Below are 23858 nucleotides of genomic sequence, written 5' to 3' on the forward strand. Positions count from 1 at the left end.
AGCTATGAAAACGTTATATATCACCACATGTTGTGAGTAAGGCTTTTACAGTGCAGCCATGAAAACGTTATATATGACCACATATGTTGTGAGTGAGGCGTTCACAGTGCAGCCATGAAAACGTTATATATCACCACATATGTTGTGAGTGAGGCGTTCACAGTACAGCCATGAAAACGTTATATATCACCACATATGTTGTGAGTGAGGCTTTCACAGTACAGCCATGAAAAAGTTAAAACGACCAGGACACCATGAAAACGTTATCAGGTGAAACATATGTGGGCGCAATAGCCAAGTAGTTAAAACGTTGGAATTTAAATCTGAGAGTGTTGGGTTGAGTTCACATCTCAGTAACGGCACCTGGTGGGTAAAGTGGATTTCTTCTACAAAATTTAGCCAAGGGACAATGCTCTCTTTGCCATGGGTTCTTTAACATTGCACCAAGTACGTATCGCACACTGGACCTCAGTTTATGATCTCATCTGAATCACTACAATCTCAGTTTGATTTTCCAGTCAAACTTGGGAGAACAGGTGAGAATGGGATTCAAACCCACACCTTCACAGACTCTCTGTATTGGTAGATGAATGTCTTAACCATTCTGCTACCTTCCTGCCTATTGTAGCGGATATAAAGATATAGGTAGTTATAAACATTATTAGAGTGTCAGCACATTGAAACCAGTTATAAATGCAATATGTCACAGAGCATTGTGTATAGGTAGTTATAAACATTATTAGAGTGTCAGCACATTGAAACCAGTTATAAATGCAATGTGTCACAGAGCATTGTGTGTAGGTAGTTATAAACATTATTAGAGTGTCAGCACATTGAAACCAGTTATAAATGCAGTATGTCACAGAACATTGTGTATAGGTAGTTATAAACATTATTAGAGTGTCAGCACATTGAAACCAGTTATAAATGCAGTATGTCACACAACATTGTGTATAGGTAGTTATATATTAGTGTCAGCACATTGAAACTAGTTATAAATGCAATATGTCACAGAACATTGTGTATAGGTAGTTATAAACATTATTAGAGTGTTAGCACATTGAAACCAGTTATAAATGCAATATGTCACAGAGCATTGTGTATAGGTAGTTATAAACATTATTAGAGTGTCAGCACATTGAAACCAGTTATAAATGCAATATGTCACAGAACATTGTGTATAGGTAGTTATAAACATTATTAGAGTGTTAGCACATTGAAACCAGTTATAAATGCAATATGTCACAGAACATTGTGTATAGGTAGTTATAAACATTATTAGAGTGTCAGCACATTGAAACCAGTTATAAATGCAATATGTCACAGAACATTGTGGCTCTGTTATACTAGTCAGAATGGTAGCACATTGAAAACTACTGCATGATGGAGGACGTCACAAAAAAGAGTGCCTCTGCTTTATTAGTCAAAATGATAGCATGTTGAAACCAGTAACATGATGGAAGATATCACAAAAAAGAGTGGTTCTGTTTTATTAGTCAGAGTGATAGCATGTGGAAACCAGTAACATGATGGAAGATATCACAAAAAAGAGTGGCTCTGTTTTATTAGTCAGAGTGATAGCATGTGGAAACCAGTAACATGATGGAAGATATCACAAAAAAGAGTGGTTCTGTTTTATTCGTCAAAATGATACCATGTGGAAACCAGTAACATGATGGAAGATATCACAAAACAGAGTGGCTCTGTTTTATTAGTCAAAGTGATAGCATGTTGAAACCAGTAACATGATGGAAGATATATACAAAACAGAGTGGTTCTGTTTTATTAGTCAAAATGATAGCATGTTGAAACCAGTAACATGATGGAAGATATCACAAAACAGAGTGGTTCTGTTTTATTCGTCAAAATGATACCATGTGGAAACCAGTAACATGATGGAAGATATCACAAAACGGAGTGGTTCTGTTTTATTCGTCAGAGTGATAGCATGTGGAAACCAGTAACATGATGGAAGATATATATTAAACAGAGTGGCTCTGTTTTATTAGTCAAAATGATAGCATGTTGAAACCAGTAACATGATGGAAGATATCACAAAACAGAGTGGTTTTGTTTTCAGTTGAGCGGTGGCTGGGACCGACGCATCTGTCTGTGGGACATTGAGGCGGGCACGTAAGTGCTTCAGTGTTACTTCAGGCTTGATTGTGTGTGTGTGTGTGTGTGTGTGTGTGTGTGTGTGTGTGTGTGTGTGTGTTGTGTGTGTGTTGTGTATGTGTGTGTGTGTGTGTGTGTTTGTGTGCATATGTGTGTGTGTGTGCCATCTGTGTGTGTGTGTGTGTGTGTGTGTGTGTGTGTATCCTGTGTGTGTGTGTTTGCGCACATGTGTATGTGTTTACATGTGTTTTTTTGTGTGTTTTAGCTAATTGATTTTGTTGTTTTGTCATTTGGAGGGGGGGGGGGGGGTAAATGAACCTTGATCTTGCTTTTGTCAAGAAGTTTTGCTTACTGAGGATTTTCATTTCACTATAGATATGATAAAATCCCATTGACATGAATAGCATGGTGTCACTCATCTCTCCATATTCAAGCCATCCAGGATTGAACCTGCAAATCAGTCTTCAAGCAGCAGATTGGTTCCTTGTTGATGCAGAAAATCCATTGCAAAGTATACTGACTTTTGCAGTAAGCTGATCTCTGAAAGTCTGGGACTCACCTTTCTTCTGCTTTTGGTGGGGGGAAAATGTGGTTTCAGTTTCTGTGTTGCAGCTCTGTCTGGTTCAAATATAGGTAGATCATAGTTCTTTCGTAGTGGCTTCCAGGTACACATAGGTGTAATTTAAATTTTTTTCTTTATTGTTATTAACTGATTATGCATGTAAATGATGTGTGTTCAAGATCCCTCTCTGGAGTGAAAGGGTGCATTTTGTTGGAGTGTTTTTAATATATTGTTCTTAACGAAGTCTGTGGTGTTTTTTTTCTTAACATTGGTGAGGTAAAATATCTTTTGTCTCGCCTTGTCTTGCAAATTCGTATGTTTTGAATGATTCATATGTATCATTATTTCATGTGTCTGCCATGCACATGCTGCAGAAGAAAAAAATTCCGTTTTCAGCATTAGTTTTCTAGTGGGCAATAAAATGCTGGAATCTTGAAACCTGAAACAAGGGACAGCATTTCTGGGGCTTCAGGAATCTTTTCACACACTCTGAGCATGCTTTTCCAAAGGACACAGTAGGAGGAAGAATAAAAAAAATGTCCAGCTGCAGAAACCAGTATCATCATTCAGTGAAGAACAATCCTGTTACTTGTCACAAAACCAAACCTCCACTGCAGCCCTTTGTAACTCATCAGTTTCTTCCCAACACCAATGTCAAAGAGTGCTCTTCCCCTAGCTTATGTATGTGACCGATGGTAAACCAAACGGAAAGGAAGCATTATGGAAGCAAAAGCCTGGATTTTGTAAAAAAAAAAAAAAAAGAAAAAAATACAGAAAAAGATGAGAGACTCTAGCCATGTGAAACTGGTGTCGTGTTATATCAGTTTTTTTCAGTGGAATAATTCTTTCCCTGCCATTGATTTTCAGATATGATGATTTCTAAGTAATGATTATAAAGATAATGATGATAGGAATAATAATGATGATAATAACGATAATAATAAGTATGATAATAATAATGATAATGATATTTATTTTCAGTCTAATATCATCATCTTAGATGAACAGACTATAAATGAATAAACAACATTATATCTTGTTTTGGACACTCCACACACACACACACACACACACACACACACACACACACCAACACACACACACCAACACACACACACACACACACACACGTACACACAACAAAACATGCTGGAATGCTGAAGATCTGCGTCTCCATCCTTTCTCTCGACACACCCACCATCTGGGTCAGACAGTTGAGGCCCGACCCACAGACAGCTCCAGGAATTATTGCTGGTGTCTGTGGATGCTGGCCTGACCCACCGTGTTGATGTGCTGTGTGTGTGTGTGTGTGTGCAGTCTGAAGGACGTGTGTCGCCAGCCTGGGACCTCAGTCCCCTCCCACACCCTGGAAATCGTGTCGGATGGAATCATCACTGACATGGCCTACTCACCCAGAAAGTGAGGGCGTTTTGGTTAAAAAAAATGTTTTTCTTCTTAATAGACTTGTTTGTTTTGGGGGGTCAGTGCTGTGAGTTTGTTGTGGCAGCATGGTAGAGTGTGTGTTTGTGTGTGTGTGTGTGTGTGTGTGTGCATACGCGTGCATGTGTGTGTGTGTGTGTGTGTGTTTTTAGAAGAATAAATTGTTTCTGGAATTCACTTATACACACTCATAGGCATGTGTACGCGTGAACACATGCATGTACGCGTGCACTCACACTCATACACACACACACTCACTCTCTCTCTCTCAAATATACACATGCATATTGCTTATTATTGCAATATCCACAGACTTCCTTTTTTTTATTTTAAACTTAGCATGTTTACACAAACAATTATGAGGGAAGCCACAAAGACTGATTTCTTTATTGAACATTTGTATGAAATGTGTATTTTTAAAGAAACAGGAACCTATGAATGTATCAGCTGACATTTGACTATTGCAGGTTCTTTGTGCACAGCAGTCTTCTCCAGGTGCCAGTTGCATTGCTTGGTTCTAACTTTTTGATAGTTACACGTGACTAAATGCCTACGTTGACCGAACTACGCCATTGGTCAGTTCCATGCTACACACAGTTAGTAGTGGGTTACGACCATACTAGAGCTCTTCCGTTCGAGCAATGTAACTGGCTCCAGGGGAACAAACAAGGACAAAAACCTGTAGAACTCAACTAACTCAATGTAAATGTTTGTTTCCGGCGACAAATTTCTTTATTTGGTATCAACAGCGTATCCTCAAAAGAACAAGAACCTGTACAAATCGGCTAACTCAATGAGAATGTTTTTCTCCCAGAATTGAAATGTCTCTATTCAGTGTCAGTATATCTTCAAAGAAACACGAACCTGTTCAAGTAAGGTAACTCAATGTGAAGGTCTGTTTCCAGCAGCAAATTTCATTACTCAACAGAAATGCATCATCAAAAGAACCAGAACTTCTAGAAATCATCTAACTCAATGAAAACATTTTCTCCTATAATTGAAATGACTTTATTCAACGTCAGTATTTTTTCGAAAAACACAAAATCAGGCAACACCCAATGTAAAGATTTATTTCCAGCAGCAAATTTCTTTATTCAACAGAAATACATCATCAAAAGAACCAGAACTTCTAGAAATCAATTAAACGTAAACATCTGTTTCTGTTATCAAAGTTCTTTATTCAACATAAACATATATGCTGAGAAGAACAATAACCTGCACATATGAGCCAACTCAATGTGAAGGTTTATTTCCAGCAACAAATTTCTTTATTCAATAGAAATACATACCCCTGAAAACAGAGTATGGCTGCCTACATGGCGGGGTAAAAACGGTCATACACATAAAAGCCCACTCGTGTACATACGAGTGAAAGTGGGAGTTGCAGCCCACGAACAGAGAAGAAGAAGAAGAGGAGAAATATATCATGAAAAGAAATAGAACTTCTAGAAATCAGCTGATTAAATGTAAACATTTGTTTCCAACAGCAAATTTCTTTGTTCAGCACCAGTATATCTTCAGAGAACAAGAACCTGTATAAACTAGCCAGTTAAGGCCAGACATGGTAGTGAAATTTTGACCAGAATCATGATTTTTTTGTGATTTTCGTTTTTTAGCATAATTTGCTTTTTCAACATCTAATCTTTATAGTCCGTTTCACCTGGGTACTATATTCACTTAAATAAAGCTTTAAACAGCATCAACATGTGTGATTTCTTGTGAGTACAAGCACATCTCTTTCCTTTCCTGTTTTCTCAGTTTTGTGTTTTGTCCTCGTAATACCATTTTTCAAAATGCTAATGCTCAAAAACTTTGAAAGATAGCATGTTCAAACTTAGTACTTTCTTTCTTTATGTATTCATCTTTATTATAGTGCAGTGGTTTGTATAGTACTAGTAAAAGAATGAATATACGCTCATTTGAAAAAAATGATGTCAAGGAATTTATACTCATTTCAACAAAAAAAATAATAATAAATGTATTTATTCAAATTCCAAAATACCACTGCACTATAAAAAAGAACAAATACAAATAAATCAAATAAAACAAACAGAAATAACATATCTCTAAAGGTACAGAAGTTCTAAGCTTTTGATTTTTTTGTTTGTCGGACATTTTGGATTCGTTTCCATGGAAACCGTCTCGACAAATTGCACAAAATGACCTTTTTAGACATGTTTAGTCCAATATCTTTGCATACCATGTCGCAGAAAGCCATAAACTTCAAGTTTATTTCATACGTTTTTGTACTACCGTGTCTGGCCTTAAGGGGGAACGCTAACGGTCCCATATCCTTTTCATCGACATTGAGGCAGCGATTTGCTATCCGCTTTGTCCAGGGCATATATATATATATATATATATATATATATATATATATATATATATATATATATATATATATATATATATCAGCTGACTAACTATGCATAAACATTTTGCTTTTCCAGCAACGAGTTTGCCTACTCGTCCAGCGACAAGATGGTGTACATACGCAAGTTCAACACGAGCGGGAGCCGCATGTCTCTGATGAACACCCTGCAGGGCCACGAGGCCGAGGTGACGGCAGTGGACTGGAGCAGGGTGTACAGCAAGTGGATCACAGGGTCCGAGGATGGCACTGTCCGCATCTGGGTCAGTGGGGGGCAGGGTGAAGGGGCTCTAGGGGGTGGGGGGGGGGGTGTAGGGGTGTGGTTGGGAGGAAGACGTGAGGAGGGGCTGGGGGGCTTGGAGGGGGGGGAGGCAGGTTGGTTGATGGAGTATGGAAGGGGGGTCTCCACACGGCACCTTTGTCATCATCTTCACCCATCACATACTGTATATATGTATCATATATATCTCTCTCTCCCTCTATCTCTCTCTTCACCCATCACATACTGTATATATGTATCATATATATCTCTCTCTCCCTCTATCTCTCTCTCTCTATATGTATCACATCATGTATGTGGAAGGATGGGTATTAGTGAGCTGTCAGAATTGGTTCTTAAAGCCAGGGTGTTCTCAGTGGGCCAATCTTTGGATATATATATATATTTTTTTTATTCTGGATATTATTTTTTTTATATATATATATTTTTTTTAAATAATTTTATTGGTCAAATGATCAGTACAAGGACAGGCCTGGTGCTTCCTTTTTTGAGGAAGTGTCTGGGTTTGTTCCAGTGTACCTTTTATTTACCTGTATGCTAGCTGAAACAGTAGCATTAACAGCACTGACTTGAAGTTGTGTAACCTTGTGAATGGAGAGAGTTTTACCGTTCTTTACCATTTGTTGCACTGAGATTTTCGCCTTGTGTGTCCGACAGAATGGGTCAGGGATGAATGAATGTGAACAAGTGCTGAGCGTCAACCGAGGCGTCACCTGCCTGTGTGTGGACCAGACCATTGGCAGCATCGTGGTGGCCATCCAGAACAATATCAGGTGTGTGGCCGTGGTCACTGTGATGTGTACTGCTGCACTGTTGAATGCGTCAGGTCTTGTCTTAAAAAAGACTTGTTCAAATAATATTTCAAACTAGAGATCATTCTCCCTCTCAGACCATCCGTGTGTGTGTGTGTGTTTTGTGTGCATTTTCAACAACTACATAGCATGGTCACATGCTTTCCTGTCATAACATCACCCAGACACTCCAGACCTGTTGATCATGAGGCCAGGGCAGTCACTGCTAACCTTGGTCTCACGTGATGATGCTCAGCTAATCGCATGCGTGTTTACATTGAAACAGCATTGGGTGGACCAATCAGCTTAATTGTTCACCCTTCTTCTTCTGCATTCACTCGTATGCACACGAGTGGGCTTTTACGTGTATGACCGTTTTTACCCCGCCATGTAGGCAGCCATACTCCGTTTTCGGGGGTGTGCATGCTTGGTATGTTCTTGTTTTCATAACCCACCGAATGCTGACATGGATTACAGGATCTTTAACGTGCGTATTTGATCTTCTGCTTGCGTATACACACGAAGGGGGTTCAGGCACTAGCAGGTCTGCGCATGTGTTGACCTGGGAGATCGGAAAAATCTCCACCCTTTACCCACCAGGCGCCGTCACCGTGATTCGAACCCGGGACCCTCAGATTGACAGTCCAATGCTTTAACCACTCGGCTATTGCGCCCGTCAATTGTTCACCCAAACAAGAGAGAACATGGCTGAATTAAGCTGAGTCTCGGTCAAACAGCTTCTGCGCCCAGTGGATCAAGCTATGGAGTGCAAGAAAGGAACAAGCGGCTTGAAACAGAAGTCAGCCATGGATTCCGATTGTGAGAAACAAGATGAACAAAGACAAGGGAAGCGACATGGTGCCACGGATGTATCAGCTGTAAAGAAACAGCGGCGGGAACAGAGGTTTCGCCAAACGTACACTGAAAAATGTCTGTGCGTTGTGCCCTCCATTTTTGGGAACTTGCATGCTTGTACTGTGTGCAAGTTCGACATTTCTGTCAGTCACAGGGGAATTGATGATGTCAATAGGCATATGAAAAGTAGCTTGGAGTCTTCATTTCCTAATTCCTTATATGCATCTTTTGGCAGTGTGTGTGTGTGTGTGTGTGTGTGTGTGTGTGTGTGTGGCTTTGAACACCCATTGCTAAAACAGTAAAGCCTGACTAAGCGCATTGGGTTACACTGCTGGTCAGGCATCTACTTAGCAGATGTGGTGTAGCATATATGGAATTGTCCGAATGCAGTAATGCCTCCTTGAGCTACTGATACAGATACATTGTCCTGCTCTTTTCCCCTCTTCACATGCACACTGTTTGTGCCCACCCAGCAAACCAGAACGTGAGAGAAGTGTTTTTGTCTGTCATGTGTTTTCAGGTCAGCATCCTTCATGAGCACAGTGCATCATGCGTTTGTTGTCTTGGTTTGCAGCGTGTACGACCCTAAGTTTTACCAATGTGTTTGTCTTGGTTTGCAGCGTGTACGACCCTGAGTTTTACCGATGTGTTTGTCTTGGCTGGCAGAGTGTACCACCCTGAGTTTTACCAATGTGTTTGTTGTGGTTGGCAGAGTGTACCACCCTGAGTTTTACCAATGTGTTTGTCTTGGTTTGCAACGTGTACGACCCTGAGTTTTACCAATGTGTTTGTCTTGGTTTGCAGAGTGTACCACCCTGAGTTTTACCAATGTGTTTGTCTTGGTTTGCAGAGTGTACGACCCTGAGTTTTACCAATGTGTTTGTCTTGGTTTGCAGAGTGTACCACCCTGAGTTTTACCAATGTGTTTGTCTTGGTTTGCAGAGTGTACCACCCTGAGTTTTACCAATGTGTTTGTCTTGGTTTGCAGAGTGTACCACCCTGAGTTTTACCAATGTGTTTGTTGCCTTGGTTGGCAGAGTGTACCACCCTGAGTTTTACCAATGTGCTTGTCTTGGTTTGCAGAGTGTACAACTCTGAGTTTTACCAATGTGTTTGTTGCCTTGGTTGGCAGTGTGTACCACCCTGAGTTTTACCAATGTGTTTGTCTTGGTTTGCAGAGTGTACCACCCTGAGTTTTACCAATGTGTTTGTCTTGGTTTGCAGAGTGTATGACCCTGAGTTTTACCGACTGGTCCAGAGCAACCTGGGACATGCTGATTCTGTGCGCAGCGTCATACATATACCAGAGAGAAATCAGGTCTGTTTGCATGCTTCGTGGTGAGGGGTGTGTTTGTGCGTGTGTGTTTGTGTGCATCTGTCTGTGCATGTGTTTGTGTTTGCATGTGGACGTGCATGCATGCATGCAACCATGCACTTGCATCTGTGCATATTGTATACAATGTATATGCATAGGAATGTCTTAATTTCTACTTTGAATTATTTTATTTTTATTTGGTTCTATGAACATGTGACACAAGTGCATTTGTTACAGAAATCTGATACACACGATACATAAATGTGTGCAAGCTTGCTCAGTTTTTTTTGTGTGTGTGTTTTTGTTTTTTTTAGAAACCATTCCTTTGTTTCATTTTGTGTAGTAACTGGGTGACAGCAACAAACAGTCATTGTTTTGCAGTGGAGATGCCATGGCCAGAATAGGTCAGGCATAAGGCCTCTGATCCAGTGATCTGTTTCAAAGCCCGGTTTCAGCACGGTGCTGTGTCCTTGGGGAAAGGCACTTCACCCTGATTTTTCCTCACTCTGTCCAGGTGTGAATCTTCTTCTGCGTTCACTCGTATGCACACAAATGGGCTTTTACGTGTATGACCGTTTTTACCCCGCCATGTAGGCAGCCATACTCCGTTTTCGGGGGTGTGCATGCTGGGTATGTTCTTGTTTCCATAACCCACCGAACGCTGACATGGATTACAGGATCTTTAACGTGCGTATTTGATCTTCTGCTTGCATATACACACGAAGGGGGTTCAGGCACTAGCAGGTCTGCACATGTGTTGACCTTGGAGATCGGAAAAATCTCCACCCTTTACCCACCAGGCGCCGTCACCGTGATTCGAACCCGGGACCCTCAGATTGACAGTCCAACACTTAACCACTCGGCTATTGCGCCCGTCTGTCCAGGTGTGAATGGGAACCTGACCTCGGTCAGGGAAGGTTAAGGGGGGGCACGGCAGTGCAAAAGAGACCAACATGATGATTTTACATGGTTTGGGTTTTTGATGGATTTTGATTCTTGAACATCTCTTCTGTCATATGCATAGGTTTTTCCACTGTAAAGATGTCTTTAACAATGAAAAAATTGCAATAAAGATGGCTTGCTGAACCATGGAAGTGTTTATTATGTTCAATTTCGACGCAAGTCGTCAAGTTTCTGGCCTTGACAACATACCATGGACTTGCTCAGTAATGAGTAAACCTACAACCATGAGACTTTGCATGATTGTTTTGTAACATGTTATTTAAATTTTTTTTGTATGTATGAACATTTTCTGTGGGTTTTAATTCATAGCAGTTCCAATTTTTTTTCCCATTGTAAATTTTGAGGATTTCACAATACCCAAAATTTCAAAAATTCATCAAAAATACAATAATTGAAGAATCAACACAATCTCATGCTAAAATGAAGATAATGTCATTGTGTATCAAGTCCACATAACAAAAAATGTTTGCATGCACCACATGGACCACAAACCCGATTTTTTTTATACATTGTTTGACGGCCATTTTGATTTGTTTCCATAGCAACAGGTATTCACAGAAATCTAAGGACACTTTTTTTTTTGGTGATCCACAAGTGATGATACACCTAGTAGACAAAAAAAAAAAAGAGATATAGTTGGAGAGAAAAAAAAATTGTTATTTGACTGTAGTGTCTGGCCTTAACTCACTCAGTAAGGCCAGTCCTCTCTTCTCCTCTACACAGACCCCTCGGATGTCCAGTGGGTGTCTGAATGACCCAACCTTTAGCTTCCGTCGTCAGAATTGTGGTATTCTTTGTCAACATTCACCTCTAAAGTATAAGAGCCTTCCGCTTGCAATATTTTGATGATGGTAATTGGGGTGAAACGCTGTTAACGTCGTCTGTTTCGCCGTTCGTATGGAGAGAGTTAAAGCAGCAGGAGAGGATCGGGTCCAGTTTTCCTGTGCCGAGTCCTTGACGCTGTGAACATGAACTCACTCGCCCCACAAGCTGCAACAGTTTCAGTTTCAGTTTCTCAAGGAGGCGTCACTGCATTTGGACAAATCCTTTTTACACTACACCACATCCGCTGTGCAGATGCTTGACCAGCAGCATAACCCAATGTGCTTAGTAAGGGCCTTAAGTGGAGTGATGGCCTAGAGGTAACGCCTCCGCCTAGGAAGCGAGAGAATCTGAGCGCGCTGGTTCAAATCACGGTTCAGCCGCCGATATTTTCTCCCCCTCCACTAGACCTTGAGTGGTGGTCTGGACGCTAGTCATTCGGATGAGACGATAAACCGAGGTCCCGTGTCCAGCATGCACTTAGCGCACGTTGTTCCTGGCAAAATTCTGTAGAAAAATCCACATCGATAGGAAAAACAAATAAAACTGCATGCAGGAAAAAATACAAAAAAAAATGGGTGGCGCTGTAGTGTAGCGATGTGCTCTCCCTGGGGAGAGCAGCCCTGAATTTCACACAGAGAAATCTGTTGTGATAAAAAGAAATACAAATACAAATATATATATATATATATATATATTTGTGTACCGACCACAGTGGATTTCTTCTACTCAGTTTTGCTAGAGGACAACACTTTTGTTGCCATGGGTTCTTTTTCAGTCCGCCAAGTGCGTGCAGCACACAGGACCTCCGGTTTATCATCTCATCCAAACGACTAGACACTCAGTTTGATTTTCCAGTCAAACTTGCCAGAAAGGGTGAGAGGAGGATTCAAACCCAGACCCTCACAGATTCTGTATTTGGCAGACAGGTGTCTTTACCACTCTGCCACCTTCCTCACCTGCAACAGCCTGTGGGATCTTAACCCTTTGCATTTTGCAGTATATCTTAACCCTTTGCAGTATGCCTTTGCATTTTGCAGTATGTCTTAACCCTTTGCAGTATGCCTTTGTATTTTGCAGTATGTCTTATCCCTTTGCATTTTGCAGTATGTCTTAGCCCTTTGCAGTATGTCTTATCCTTTTGCAGTATGTCGTAGCCCATTGCATTTTGCAGTATATCTTAGCCCTTTGCATTTTGCATGATATCTTAGTCCTTTGCATTTTGCCTTTGCATTTTGCATTATATCTTAGTCCTTTGCATTTTGCAGTATGTCTTATCCCTTTGCATTTTGCAGTATGTCTTAGCCCTTTGCAGTATGTCTTATCCCTTTGCATTTTGCAGTATGTCTTAGCCCTTTGCAGTATATCTTATCCCTTTGCATTTTGCAGTATGTCTTAACCTCATTACATTTTGTAGTATGACTTAACTCTTTGCATTTTGCAGTATGTCTTAACCCTTTGCATTTTGCAGTATGTCTTAGCCCCTTTGCATTTTGCAGTATGTCTTAACTCTTTGCATTTTGCAGTATGACTTAACCCTTTGCATTTTGCAGTATGACTTAACCCTTTGCATTTTGCAGCATGACTTAACCCTTTGCATTTTGCAGTACGTCTCCTGTTCATGGGACAACACCATCCGTGTGTGGAACGCCTGGAAGATGCCCCGCAGCAAGCGCACCACGGGGAAGTCGGACAAAAAGGCGCACGCCCGGCGGGGGAGCAAGCTGCTGAAGGGAGGCGACAGCCTGACCAAGCCGTCAGAAGACACGCCCAGGTCGGCAGAAGACACGGCACCCATCCCAGAGGAGGTGGAAACAGAACGGTCGGAGGAGGGTGCCAGCACAGCTGTGACAATCACCGTGGATGAAGGGCCATCGGCATAGCACGCGACCAGGGGTGAGACGCATGCACAGTGATACACGTTTCGCCTGAAGTCGGCATTGCCTCACATGAACAGAACTGAGAGAGTTGACGACAGATGTCCTGGCTTGGTATGTTGGGTCATATTTGTTTTATACAGATGGGTCATAATTATCGGGTCGCCTTTTTTTTTTTTTTTTTTAAGCATTGTTTTTTGTGATAACCAGCTTTGGACTGTGAGACTCATTCAAGAGGAAAAAGTCCACAAAAAAAAAGTCTTGAGATACAATGGGATCTTTGAATCTGTACGGGAAGCATAACTCAGGTCATATTATCACAGCCTTCCTTCAGAAAAGAATTCTATGTTGTCAGCTTGTCTTCCTAGCCAGTAATATGACAGGAAGCCTTTGAATGGAATGACGGCTTTTGGCAGAGTGAGAACTTGGAAGGACTGTCTCTTGGGAGAAATTATCTTGAGGGAGGCATTGTCTTGCAGGCAATGTCTTCATGAAGCATTGTCTTGTGGGAGGGACTGTCTTGTGGGAGGGACTGTCTTTTGGGAGGCATTGTCTTGTGGAGGGCATTGTCTTACAGGCAATTTTTCATAGGAAGCACGGTCTTGTGTTAGGAATTGTCTTGCAGGCAATGTTTAGAGGAGGCATTGTCTTGTGGGAGGCACTGTCTTGAGGAAGGCATTGTCTTACGGGAGGCACAGTGTTGCAGCTAGCTGACCCTGAGACAGGAGTGGTGAGGGGAGGGTGGAGGGGTGTGTAAACAGGACACAAGATTCAGATGACAGCGTTATGGCTGTGGTGTACAAATTAGGGGCAAACACGTGGAGTGGAACGGTGCCCCAAACATGCGTCCACAACAGTACATCATCCTCATGATCTCTGAAAATAATTTGACTCGCTGTTGTATATCATTCTTGCAGTTAAATGAATATATACGTATACTTTTCTGTTTTGGATGCTTATGCCAGTGTATGTGATTTTTAAGCCAAAATAATCATGTGGCAATAACTTATTTACAGACCTCCAATTCATTGTCTGCTATTTGTTGGTTGTGATCAGTTTCACTGAAGCTGTTTTGTGCTTTAAGGTTCTTGAACATGTTCACTCAGTAGAGAATGCTTGAAGACAAGAATTTGGCATTTCCAGCTTGTTTCAACAAAAGTTGAATTTCATACATTAATTTGAAGTTGACTGATGAACAAAGCTATGACAGAATTATGTCAGTGGAATATAAACGCGGTTGAAGAGTCGTTTTATTTATTCCTCACTGTCGCAGTCTCTATGGTGTCAAAATTGCTTGGTCTGTTTGTTCTAGAAAAAAAAATTGCCATGAAAGCATTAAATCATTAGGCATGCTATGCAAGCCCCCATTGATTTTTATAAGGCATTGTCAGCATTGCAGTAATCATGAATGCTAACCTGCTCCAGTTTATTTGAAAAAAGAAAATGTCAGCATTACAATTATCATAAATCCTAAATTGAATTACCAGAAGTAATCATCAGTATTACTGTTGTCATGAATGTCAGATAATCCTGCACTGATTCGTTACAAGGAATTGTCAGCATTGTGATTCGTTATTGGGAGGTTTCTTGACAAATTCATGCAACTTTTGACCCAGGAACCCTCCACTGCCCTTTCCCAAAGACATCATGCAATGCTTGTAACTGAATAAGGTTGAAACAAGTGTGTGCTGTGTGTCCGACAAATTATGAACATGGTTCATCATTAATTGAAGCGAGTTTTGCGCACAATATGAAGCCTGGTCTGTGATAATCGTGCAACATGCTCAATCTTTCCATGTCTCATGTTTATTCAGCACTTTATTTTTTTTAAATTATATATATATATATACTATTTCTAGTTGTGATGAGACTGGAAATACTGAGTATATGTGGATGAATATGAGTGAATTTGGTTGTCATGATTACATCATGCTTGCATCGATTTGTGACCATGATGACTGTCTTCAAAGCCCTCTTGATCTAATTTCATATGTGTGAAGCAGACCTATAATCAAAATTTTTTATTTTATTTTAAAGCAGATGCCAAGATTAATTTATTTACTAGCAGAGTTATATATTGTTTGTGTATTCTGCCATTTTTCCTCAGTATGTAGTGAATTACATTTTCATTGACTTGTAATGATGATCTGTTGCATAAACATTCTGGTATATTAGACCTTGGTGTCATGAATGTAATATCATAGCCAGGCGAAGTTGAGCTTTGTACTATATCTCGTGAACAGGTAGGTAGGCAGGCATTTTCTTTTTGAAGGATTCATCAAATAAAATTGTATTGCATTGTATTGTACGCTGTCAGTGGAATTGCTCAGGCCTTACCCTTGAAGTTGAGCTTTGTACTGTATCTCGTGAACAGGCAGGTAGGCATTTTCTTTGTGAAGGATTAATCAAATAAGATTGTATTGCATTGTACTGTATGCTATCAATGGAATTGCTCAGGCTTTAACCCTTTGATCCCCTGGAATGGCTTATGGTCAAAATAAATTCCAGTGTGTACAAATACATTAAACATAGCATTGACATTTCAAACACCAGAACTATCAGTTTATTAACTCATTTTATCTCAGGTAATGTTTAAATAATCTGGTTACTCCAGACCAAATAATTTTCAAGCACTGAGGCTGAAAGATGTAACTGTAGAAAAAAAAAATCAGTGAAATTTTATTCCTGAATGGATTGTTGTAAAATTTGGTGGGCGTGTAGCAAAGTGATTACTGAAGCATGTGTTAAGTAATAAATGGAGTAAAATGTCTATGTTTGTACTTAGATAAACAAAATAAAACAAACAACCAGAGTTGAAAGTGTGATTCTAGATACACAGTATGTCATTAGGGACATGTTGGATGAAATGAGTTAATGAGTTCCCACCAATGTGCCAAGTTATATTTATATATAAAAAAAAAGGCTGTTATGTGAACCCAACTTTGTGACTGATTTTTTGCAATGTAAAACAGTTGAAAATCTTGAATCTTAATTTTTATTTTTTTGGTGGGCTTGCCATGTCACAAGCATGCAAATGTTGGTTTTTTGCCCCATGAAAATGAATTGTATGCTTGTTTCAGAGTGGTGATATGTGAATAGAAATTCAGTGTTCATGGTTGTGAAGAATGCATCTTGTTATCACTATTCAGATGTGCTGCTGGTTCTTGCAGAGAATGAATGTTATGCTGCATGCATGGAAAACAGTGTGTTATTTGAATACAGAATCAAATTGAATTGTTATTTTAATCATAACAAGATGATATACATGTGTTTACTGTGTTGCAAGGTTTATATTTTGTAAACTTGATTTTCTTTCTGGCCTTTCTGAAATTTATTTATTTATCTTTTGAATAAAAGACATTATATATCATTAAAATATATTATATATAAAAATGAAGTGAAAACATATGAGTAAAACTGCTGAATGGAAAACCAGTTTGTGGAATCTGTCTGTATGTATGAGTGCATGTATGTATGTATGCATGTGTAGTGTCTGTTTCCCAGTGAGTTTACATGATTGTATTTTATCTGCTGAGCTGCCTGCCTGTTTTCTCTCTGTTTTCCCCAACCAACCTATAGTACAGTAGCCAGGACAGTTTTCAATATCAGTCATGAACAAGTCAGTGAAGAAGACACATGCACTTGACACAAAGGAACATCATGCACGATGCTCAAGACTGTCATTTGGTGGAGACTGCTGTCATGTGTACACAATCCGTCTCAAAGCATCCATACCGGCAAGTAAGGTCCACAGCAATTTTTGTTGTTTTTCAGATGAGCAAAGTGATAAAGACTTCTGTCATGTGAACATAATCAATCAGTCTTAAAGTATCCATGCTGCCAAGTAAGGTCTACAACTTTTCTTCTTTTTTTCCCAGATGAGCAAAGTGATAAACCTGTCTTTATTTTTGTTGTTGCTTACAGGCCTGCTGACCACACAGGGCTACACTATGTCCCAACAATTTCTGTTTTTCACACTATGTCCCAACAATTTCTGTTTTTCACACTATGTCCCAACAATTTCTGTTTTTCACACTATGTCCCAACAATTTCTGTTTTTCACACTATGTCCCAACAATTTCTGTTTTTCACTATGTCCCAACAATTTCTGTTTTTCACACTGACCCAACAATTTCTGTTTTTCACACTATGTCCCAACAATTTGTGTTTTTCACACTATGTCCCAACAATTTGTTTTTCACACTATGTCCCAACAATTTCTGTTTTTCACACTGACCCAACAATTTCTGTTTTTCACACTGACCCAACAATTTCTGTTTTTCACACTATGTCCCAACAATTTCTGTTTTTCACTCTGACCCAACAATTTCTGTTTTTCACACTGACCCAACAATTTCTGTTTTTCACACTATGTCCCAACAATTTCTGTTTTTCACTCTGACCCAACAATTTCTGTTTTTCACACTATGTCCCAACAATTTGTGTTTTTCGCACTATGTCCCAACAATTTCTGTTTTTCACACTATGTCCCAACAATTTCTGTTTTTCACACTATGTCCCAACAATTTCTGTTTTTCACACTATGTCCCATTTCTGTTTTTCACACTGACCCAACAATTTCTGTTTTTCACTCTGACCCAACAATTTCTGTTTTTCACACTATGTCCCAACAATTTCTGTTTTTCACACTATGTCCCAACAATTTCTGTTTTTCACACTATGTTCCATTTCTGTTTTTCACACTATGTCCCAACAATTTCTGTTTTTCACACTATGTCCCAACAATTTCTGTTTTTCACACTATGTCCCAACAATTTCTGTTTTTCACACTGACCCAACAATTTCTGTTTTCTTATAGACCTACCAATATTTGTTTTCACATGGACTTAACAGTTTTTGTTTTTCACATGAACACAACCAAAAAATGGACCAACAATTTTTGTTTTTTACATGGACCAAACAAATGGATCCACCAATTTTTGTTTTTCACGTGGACAAAGTTATAAACATGACAATCTTTTGTTGCTGAAAGCCTAGCTGACCTCACACAGCCATAAACATTCTTGTTTAAACGTCTGCATCTGAACACACTCACATACATCAGAGAAGATAATCCCCACAACACAAACACAGCAGTTGGTTCAAAATTTGTATTCTACATACCAAGGTGCTGCAGACAGGTATCAGGTACTGCCATCACAAAACAGGTGTGTGCTCCACAGCACTTCTTCCTTTGCAACATTATTCACAGCATGCAGGTCAAAGACGCAAACATTTCAACAGGCACCATGCTACATCATTTTCCTGGGCAAAGGTCACAAGTCTGAAGCAGTGAAGGTAAACCTTACTTGGGATGATGTATGTTTCTGTTCTTTGATGTTTCAGTTGGAAACCATTATATGTGGGAAATAATGAAACTTGGAAGAAAAGGATGGGGGGGAAGGGACACTGAGAGGGATTGAGTAACGTCATGTAGTTTATGCTTTTACTCTCTTATATATGGATATATATATTTCATACATATATATATATATTTTTTTTCTATTCCAGTTCATACTTGCTTTTATTTCTCATCTATCTGTTGCACTTTTATACAGGATGTCTTTTTGAACGTCCATTTTAGGTATATTTTGTTGAAAATAAACCAATTAAGTCCTGCTCAGTTTCAATTTCTGTTCACAATGAGATGAATGTACGTACACACTGTTCTTCACCCTTGCTATTTCCATAAAAGTTTTATCAGGTTAAAATCCTATGTAAAAAAAAACACACACAAAAAAACAAAAAACAAACAAACAAACAAAAAAAACAGCCAACAAACAAACAAACTAGTATTACTTAGACCTTTGCCTGGAAGCATCTGTCGTTCATTGCTACAGGAAAGGCTCAATGTATCACATAGATACTGTCACCACAAATACAATGTTTAATCAATGCATGTAAAACCAATATTAAAAAAATAGTTGTTTTGTGGTTTGTGTCATCACTATGTCCCAGTATACACAAAAGGGGAAATTCTCCAGCCAACATGACATGACTTTTTTTTTTTTTTTTTTTTTATATATCATTGACACATTATCATAACTCTGTCAACTAAAAAAACAAAATAGCAGGAAAGTAACATTGCAGAAGGTGAAAATAAAACACAGATAATTCAAATGGAATGTTGTGATAAATATTTAGGGAAACTCCCTATCATCCCTGTCTCATATAACTTGAAACGAAATTCAAATATATCTAGGGTAATAAATTTTCTTCTTCTCTGTGGAAGGTTTGTTCTTCCAATCCTTTGAAATATTTTTAAAAAAAGAAAAAAAGAAGACTTTGTGAACTGAAGTTAGCAAAGCAGCATTCTAATTCATTTTACAAGTGTTCATCTGTGAATTCTTCAGCTTGAAATTGTTGTTTTGTGAATGACCTGATTTCTCTTTTTACTTGTCATTATCTTAAACCAAAAATCATTTTCTAAAATATTTGTAACCAAACAGCGACCAAACCTTCAATCCAATAGCACCATAATGTCAACATGAAAAACAAACTTTGAAGAGAGCAGACAAGACAGAAGAAGAACCATGGCATTTCATTTTCTCAATTATGACAAAGCTACTGCAGCACTTGAATAGCAATCAATAAAGCTCACAGACAGACAGACAGACAGAGAGGAGAAACAATCCACAAACATGTCATACATAAGTAGACGCTGACTACATGAAAGCGAATGATAGAATACATCATCACATTAATATACCAGCCATGACCAATCTGTCCTACCTGTACCAATGTAAGGTACATAGACAAACAAAGCAGCAGCAGAGAAGACTACACATATTTACCCTGGGTTACAGGTCAAGGCACATCAGTACTCACAGGTCAACAACCGACTCATACATGTTCCTTTTCACACATACCAGTTGCTTTTGAGATGTACACCAATGGCTTTTGCATTCACTACCGAAATAATGAACAAGAGATTCTGCACGTCAACATAAAGCACCGATTATATACTTCATTCATAACACAGACTATGACAGGGACAGGAGAATGGAAGCTAAGGGTATAGTGGAAGTTCTTTCTCCTCTTGTTTCATGCATTAACCAGTAACAACAGTGGTATATATTCAGAAAGCAAATACTTTACAAACATAAAAAACGCAACAAATTCTTTTGAGATTATGGTGAATGCAGATCTGTCTTCAATGCATGACTGGTGAAGAAGCAGTGGATTAAAACAGAAAAAAAACACCCTTTCTCAGAGATCCTCTTATAATGAAAAAAGACAAGTTATTTGTCTTGTCTGCAAATACAGAGCATGATAAAATTAAATGACAATGTTATGTAGTTTTATTTGTAATGCTGGTGCATGTATACAGCAGAAGTGTTTAGCAAAATCTTTTGTGTAGAGAAATCAGCTGGCAAGACAATCATGTTCATAAACCTTTTTAATTAAAAAATAAATTGAGGGGATGAGTGAATGAGTGTAGATGCATGAATCAGTGTATGTGTGTGAGCACATAGTTAAAGTGGGGGTACAGTGAGATGAAGGAGTATAAGATTGTGGATGAATGCATCCAAGTCTGCATGTGTGTATGACAACATAGCTAAAGTAGGTTGAGAGAGTGAAAATGCAAGTATGAAGTGTACTGCAATTATTCAAAGAGAGTCGAGTATTGAATGCTTGGTTTTCATAGTTGCTAAATCCTAGGTTTTCTTGGTTGTGCTCCAAGGATTTTACAGGACCCTCAAAAGGTTGTTTTCTTTTCTTTCTATTTCTTGTGTGTGTGTGTGTGTGTGTGTGTGTGTGTGTGTAAAATGGATGACACACAAATGCACCTACTTTACTCACATGCATTTTTTTCAACATTTAACACTTTATACAGGGGATAAAGACTCTGTAAAGCTTCTTGTAAAGATCGGGTGGTAGAGAAAGATTTGTGCACACGTAAAATTTATAAATCAAAGCTCTAAAAGTATCTAAGTAAACCCAGGTATATACCTTCATCTGTAAAGAAGTATATAAATAGTGTGGCACATGACAAGCAGATTCAAAGGATCTGTCTCTGGCGAAAATCAGCACGGTCTTAAACTCTTGACATCAGTCTTTTTTTGGTTAAATCCATGACACTGGCAATGTATGAAACATAGAAATACCTGTCACAAAATGCTGCTCTTTCAACTCTGGTGGCAGTCATAAAAGAAAATAAAAATGCAGAAGACGGTTATCTTCACAATAAAAAATGTAAAGCAAAGGTTTCTGGCAATTACTTGGGTATGGCATAATGCAATAAATTCTTTCAGAGCTTAGTTTTGAAGAAGTCCTGTATAATAAAAAACCAAATGGCAAACAGTTCAAAAAGGAGAATGAGTCACAATCCTTAAACACCCAATGTGACCCAATGGTCTGGTCTGCCCTCAAATTTGCCAATATTTGTCAAATAAGTTAAAAAAAAATCAGCAGCACTATTCACTGTAACAAGCACAGAGAGGTGTGAGAGTATCCAGCTGGAACGTGACATTCCATGCACAAACCTCACAACTGTTTCTTCGTTCTAACAATGGCAGCACCCCATTTTGAATGAAGGCTGGACAGACTTGAAGACAAAAACCGTTCAGAGCAGAGTCTGCAACAACAAACCAATCACTTCTCCAATTCTCTCCCGTAAAACTTCCTGTTCAGCAGGAAGATGAGGAGGTTGACATTGACCTTGGCACGGTTGAACATCTTCATGACGGCCACACCATCGTACTGAAGCTGAAGAAGGTCCTGAAACCACACACACACACATATCAAGCCTTCTGGTCACCCGGCTGTACTCTTACCTGCCTTTTCTATTGTGTTGTGCTGCGTTGCTCTGTATTGTACTGTGTTGTATTGCTTTGCACTGTATTGTGTTGTGCTGCATTGTATTGTGGTATGATGTATTGTATTGTATTGTGGTATGATGTATTGTATTGTATTGTGATGTGTTGTATTGCTTTGTATTGTGGTGTGTTGTATTGTATTGTATTGCATTGTATTGTATTTTATTGTGTTGTGTTGTGTTGTGTTGTATTGTACTGTGTCGTATTGCATTGTATTGTGGTGTGTTGCTTTGTATTGTGGTGTGTTGTATTGTATTGTGGTGTGTTGCATTGTGGTGTGGTGTGTTGCACTGCATTGTACTGCGGTGTGTTGCATTGCTTTGTATTGTGGTGTGTTGTGTTGTATTGTGGTGTGTTGTGTTGTATTGTATTGTATTGTGGTGTGTTGTGTTGTGTTGTATTGTATTGTGGTGTGTTGCTTTGTATTGTGGTGTGTTGCCTTGTTTGTATTGTGTTGTGTTGTGTTGTATTGTGGTGTGTTGTGTTGTATTGTATTGTGGTGTGTTGCTTTGTATTGTGGTGTGTTGCTTTGTATTGTGGTGTGTTGCCTTGCTTGTATTGTGGTGTGTTGTGTTGTATTGTGGTGTGTTGTGTTGTATTGTATTGTGGTGTGTTGTGTTGTATTGTATTGTGGCGTGTTGCTTTGGTGTTGCTTTGTATTGTGGTGTGTTGCCTTGCTTGTATTGTAGTGTGTTGTATTGTATTGTGGTGTTTTGCATTGCTTGTATTGTAGAATGTTGTATTGTACTGTGGTGTGTTGCACTGTATTGTGTTGTGTTGTATTGTATCGTGGTGTGTTGTATTGTATCGTGGTGTGTTGCTTTGTATTGTGGTGTGTTGCATTGCTTTGTATTGTAGTGTGTTGTATTGTATTGTGGTGTGTTGCACTGTTTTGTGGTGTGTTGTATCATGGTTTGTTGCTTTGTATTGTGGTGTGTTGCATTGCTTGTAGTGTGTTGTATTGTGGTGTGTTGTATTGTGGTGTGTTGTATTGTGGTGTGTTGCATTGCTTGTAGTGTGTTGTATTGTGGTGTGTTGTATTGTGGTGTGTTGTATTGTGGTGTGTTGCATTGCTTGTAGTGTGTTGTATTGTGGTGTGTTGTATTGTGGTGTGTTGTATTGTGGTGTGTTGCATTGCTTGTAGTGTGTTGTATTGTGGTGTGTTGTATTGTGGTGTGTTGTATTGTGGTGTGTTGCATTGCTTGTAGTGTGTTGTATTGTGGTGTGTTGTATTGTGGTGTGTTGTATTGTGGTGTGTTGTATTGTGGTGTGTTGCACTGCTTTGTATTGTGGTGTGCTGTATTGTATCGTGGTGTGTTGCATTGCTTGTAGTGTGTTGTATTGTGGTGTGTTGCAATGTATTGTGGTGTGCTGTATTGGTTTGTACTGTACTGTGCCGTATTGCTTTGTACTGCGGCGTGTTATACTGTACTGAGCTGTATTGCACTACTTTTTTTTTTTTTTTTAATCACAAGAAATTTCTAGGAGTGAAATGAAATTCAGCCAGCTTTCCCCAGGAGAGCACATCGCCACAGAGCAGCACCACCATTTTTTTGTCTGTCTGCAAGTGTGTAGCTGAAATGAGGCTTCAAACCCTCAGCTCATCTGGCTTTAACTCTCTCCATACGAACGGCGAAAGAGACGACGT

General features: G+C 39.2%; 2 protein-coding genes across 6 annotated transcripts in view; one reads left to right on the top strand and one right to left on the bottom strand.

The window, feature by feature from the left end:
- LOC143282138 (uncharacterized) overlaps positions 1–14650 on the top strand; it is a 39443-nt gene extending 24793 nt beyond the window's left edge. For both annotated transcript variants that reach the window (XM_076587670.1, XM_076587669.1), the window contains exons 16-21: positions 2081–2133; positions 3995–4096; positions 6568–6751; positions 7426–7541; positions 9639–9732; positions 13122–14650. In XM_076587670.1, the coding sequence (XP_076443785.1) occupies positions 2081–2133; positions 3995–4096; positions 6568–6751; positions 7426–7541; positions 9639–9732; positions 13122–13397 (825 nt within the window). In that variant the 3' untranslated portion in view covers positions 13398–14650. The remainder of the gene's footprint in view (positions 1–2080; positions 2134–3994; positions 4097–6567; positions 6752–7425; positions 7542–9638; positions 9733–13121) is intronic.
- A 3837-nt stretch (positions 14651–18487) lies between these two features.
- Positions 18488–23858, bottom strand: part of LOC143282139 (ras GTPase-activating-like protein IQGAP1) — a 122922-nt gene continuing 117551 nt past the window's right edge. For all 4 annotated transcript variants that reach the window (XM_076587674.1, XM_076587673.1, XM_076587672.1 and 1 more), the window contains one exon: positions 18488–22112. In XM_076587674.1, the coding sequence (XP_076443789.1) occupies positions 21987–22112 (126 nt within the window). In that variant the 3' untranslated portion in view covers positions 18488–21986. The remainder of the gene's footprint in view (positions 22113–23858) is intronic.

This window comes from Babylonia areolata, chromosome 5, assembly GCF_041734735.1.
Source record: "Babylonia areolata isolate BAREFJ2019XMU chromosome 5, ASM4173473v1, whole genome shotgun sequence".
NCBI classification, from domain to species: Eukaryota; Metazoa; Mollusca; class Gastropoda; order Neogastropoda; family Buccinidae; genus Babylonia; species Babylonia areolata.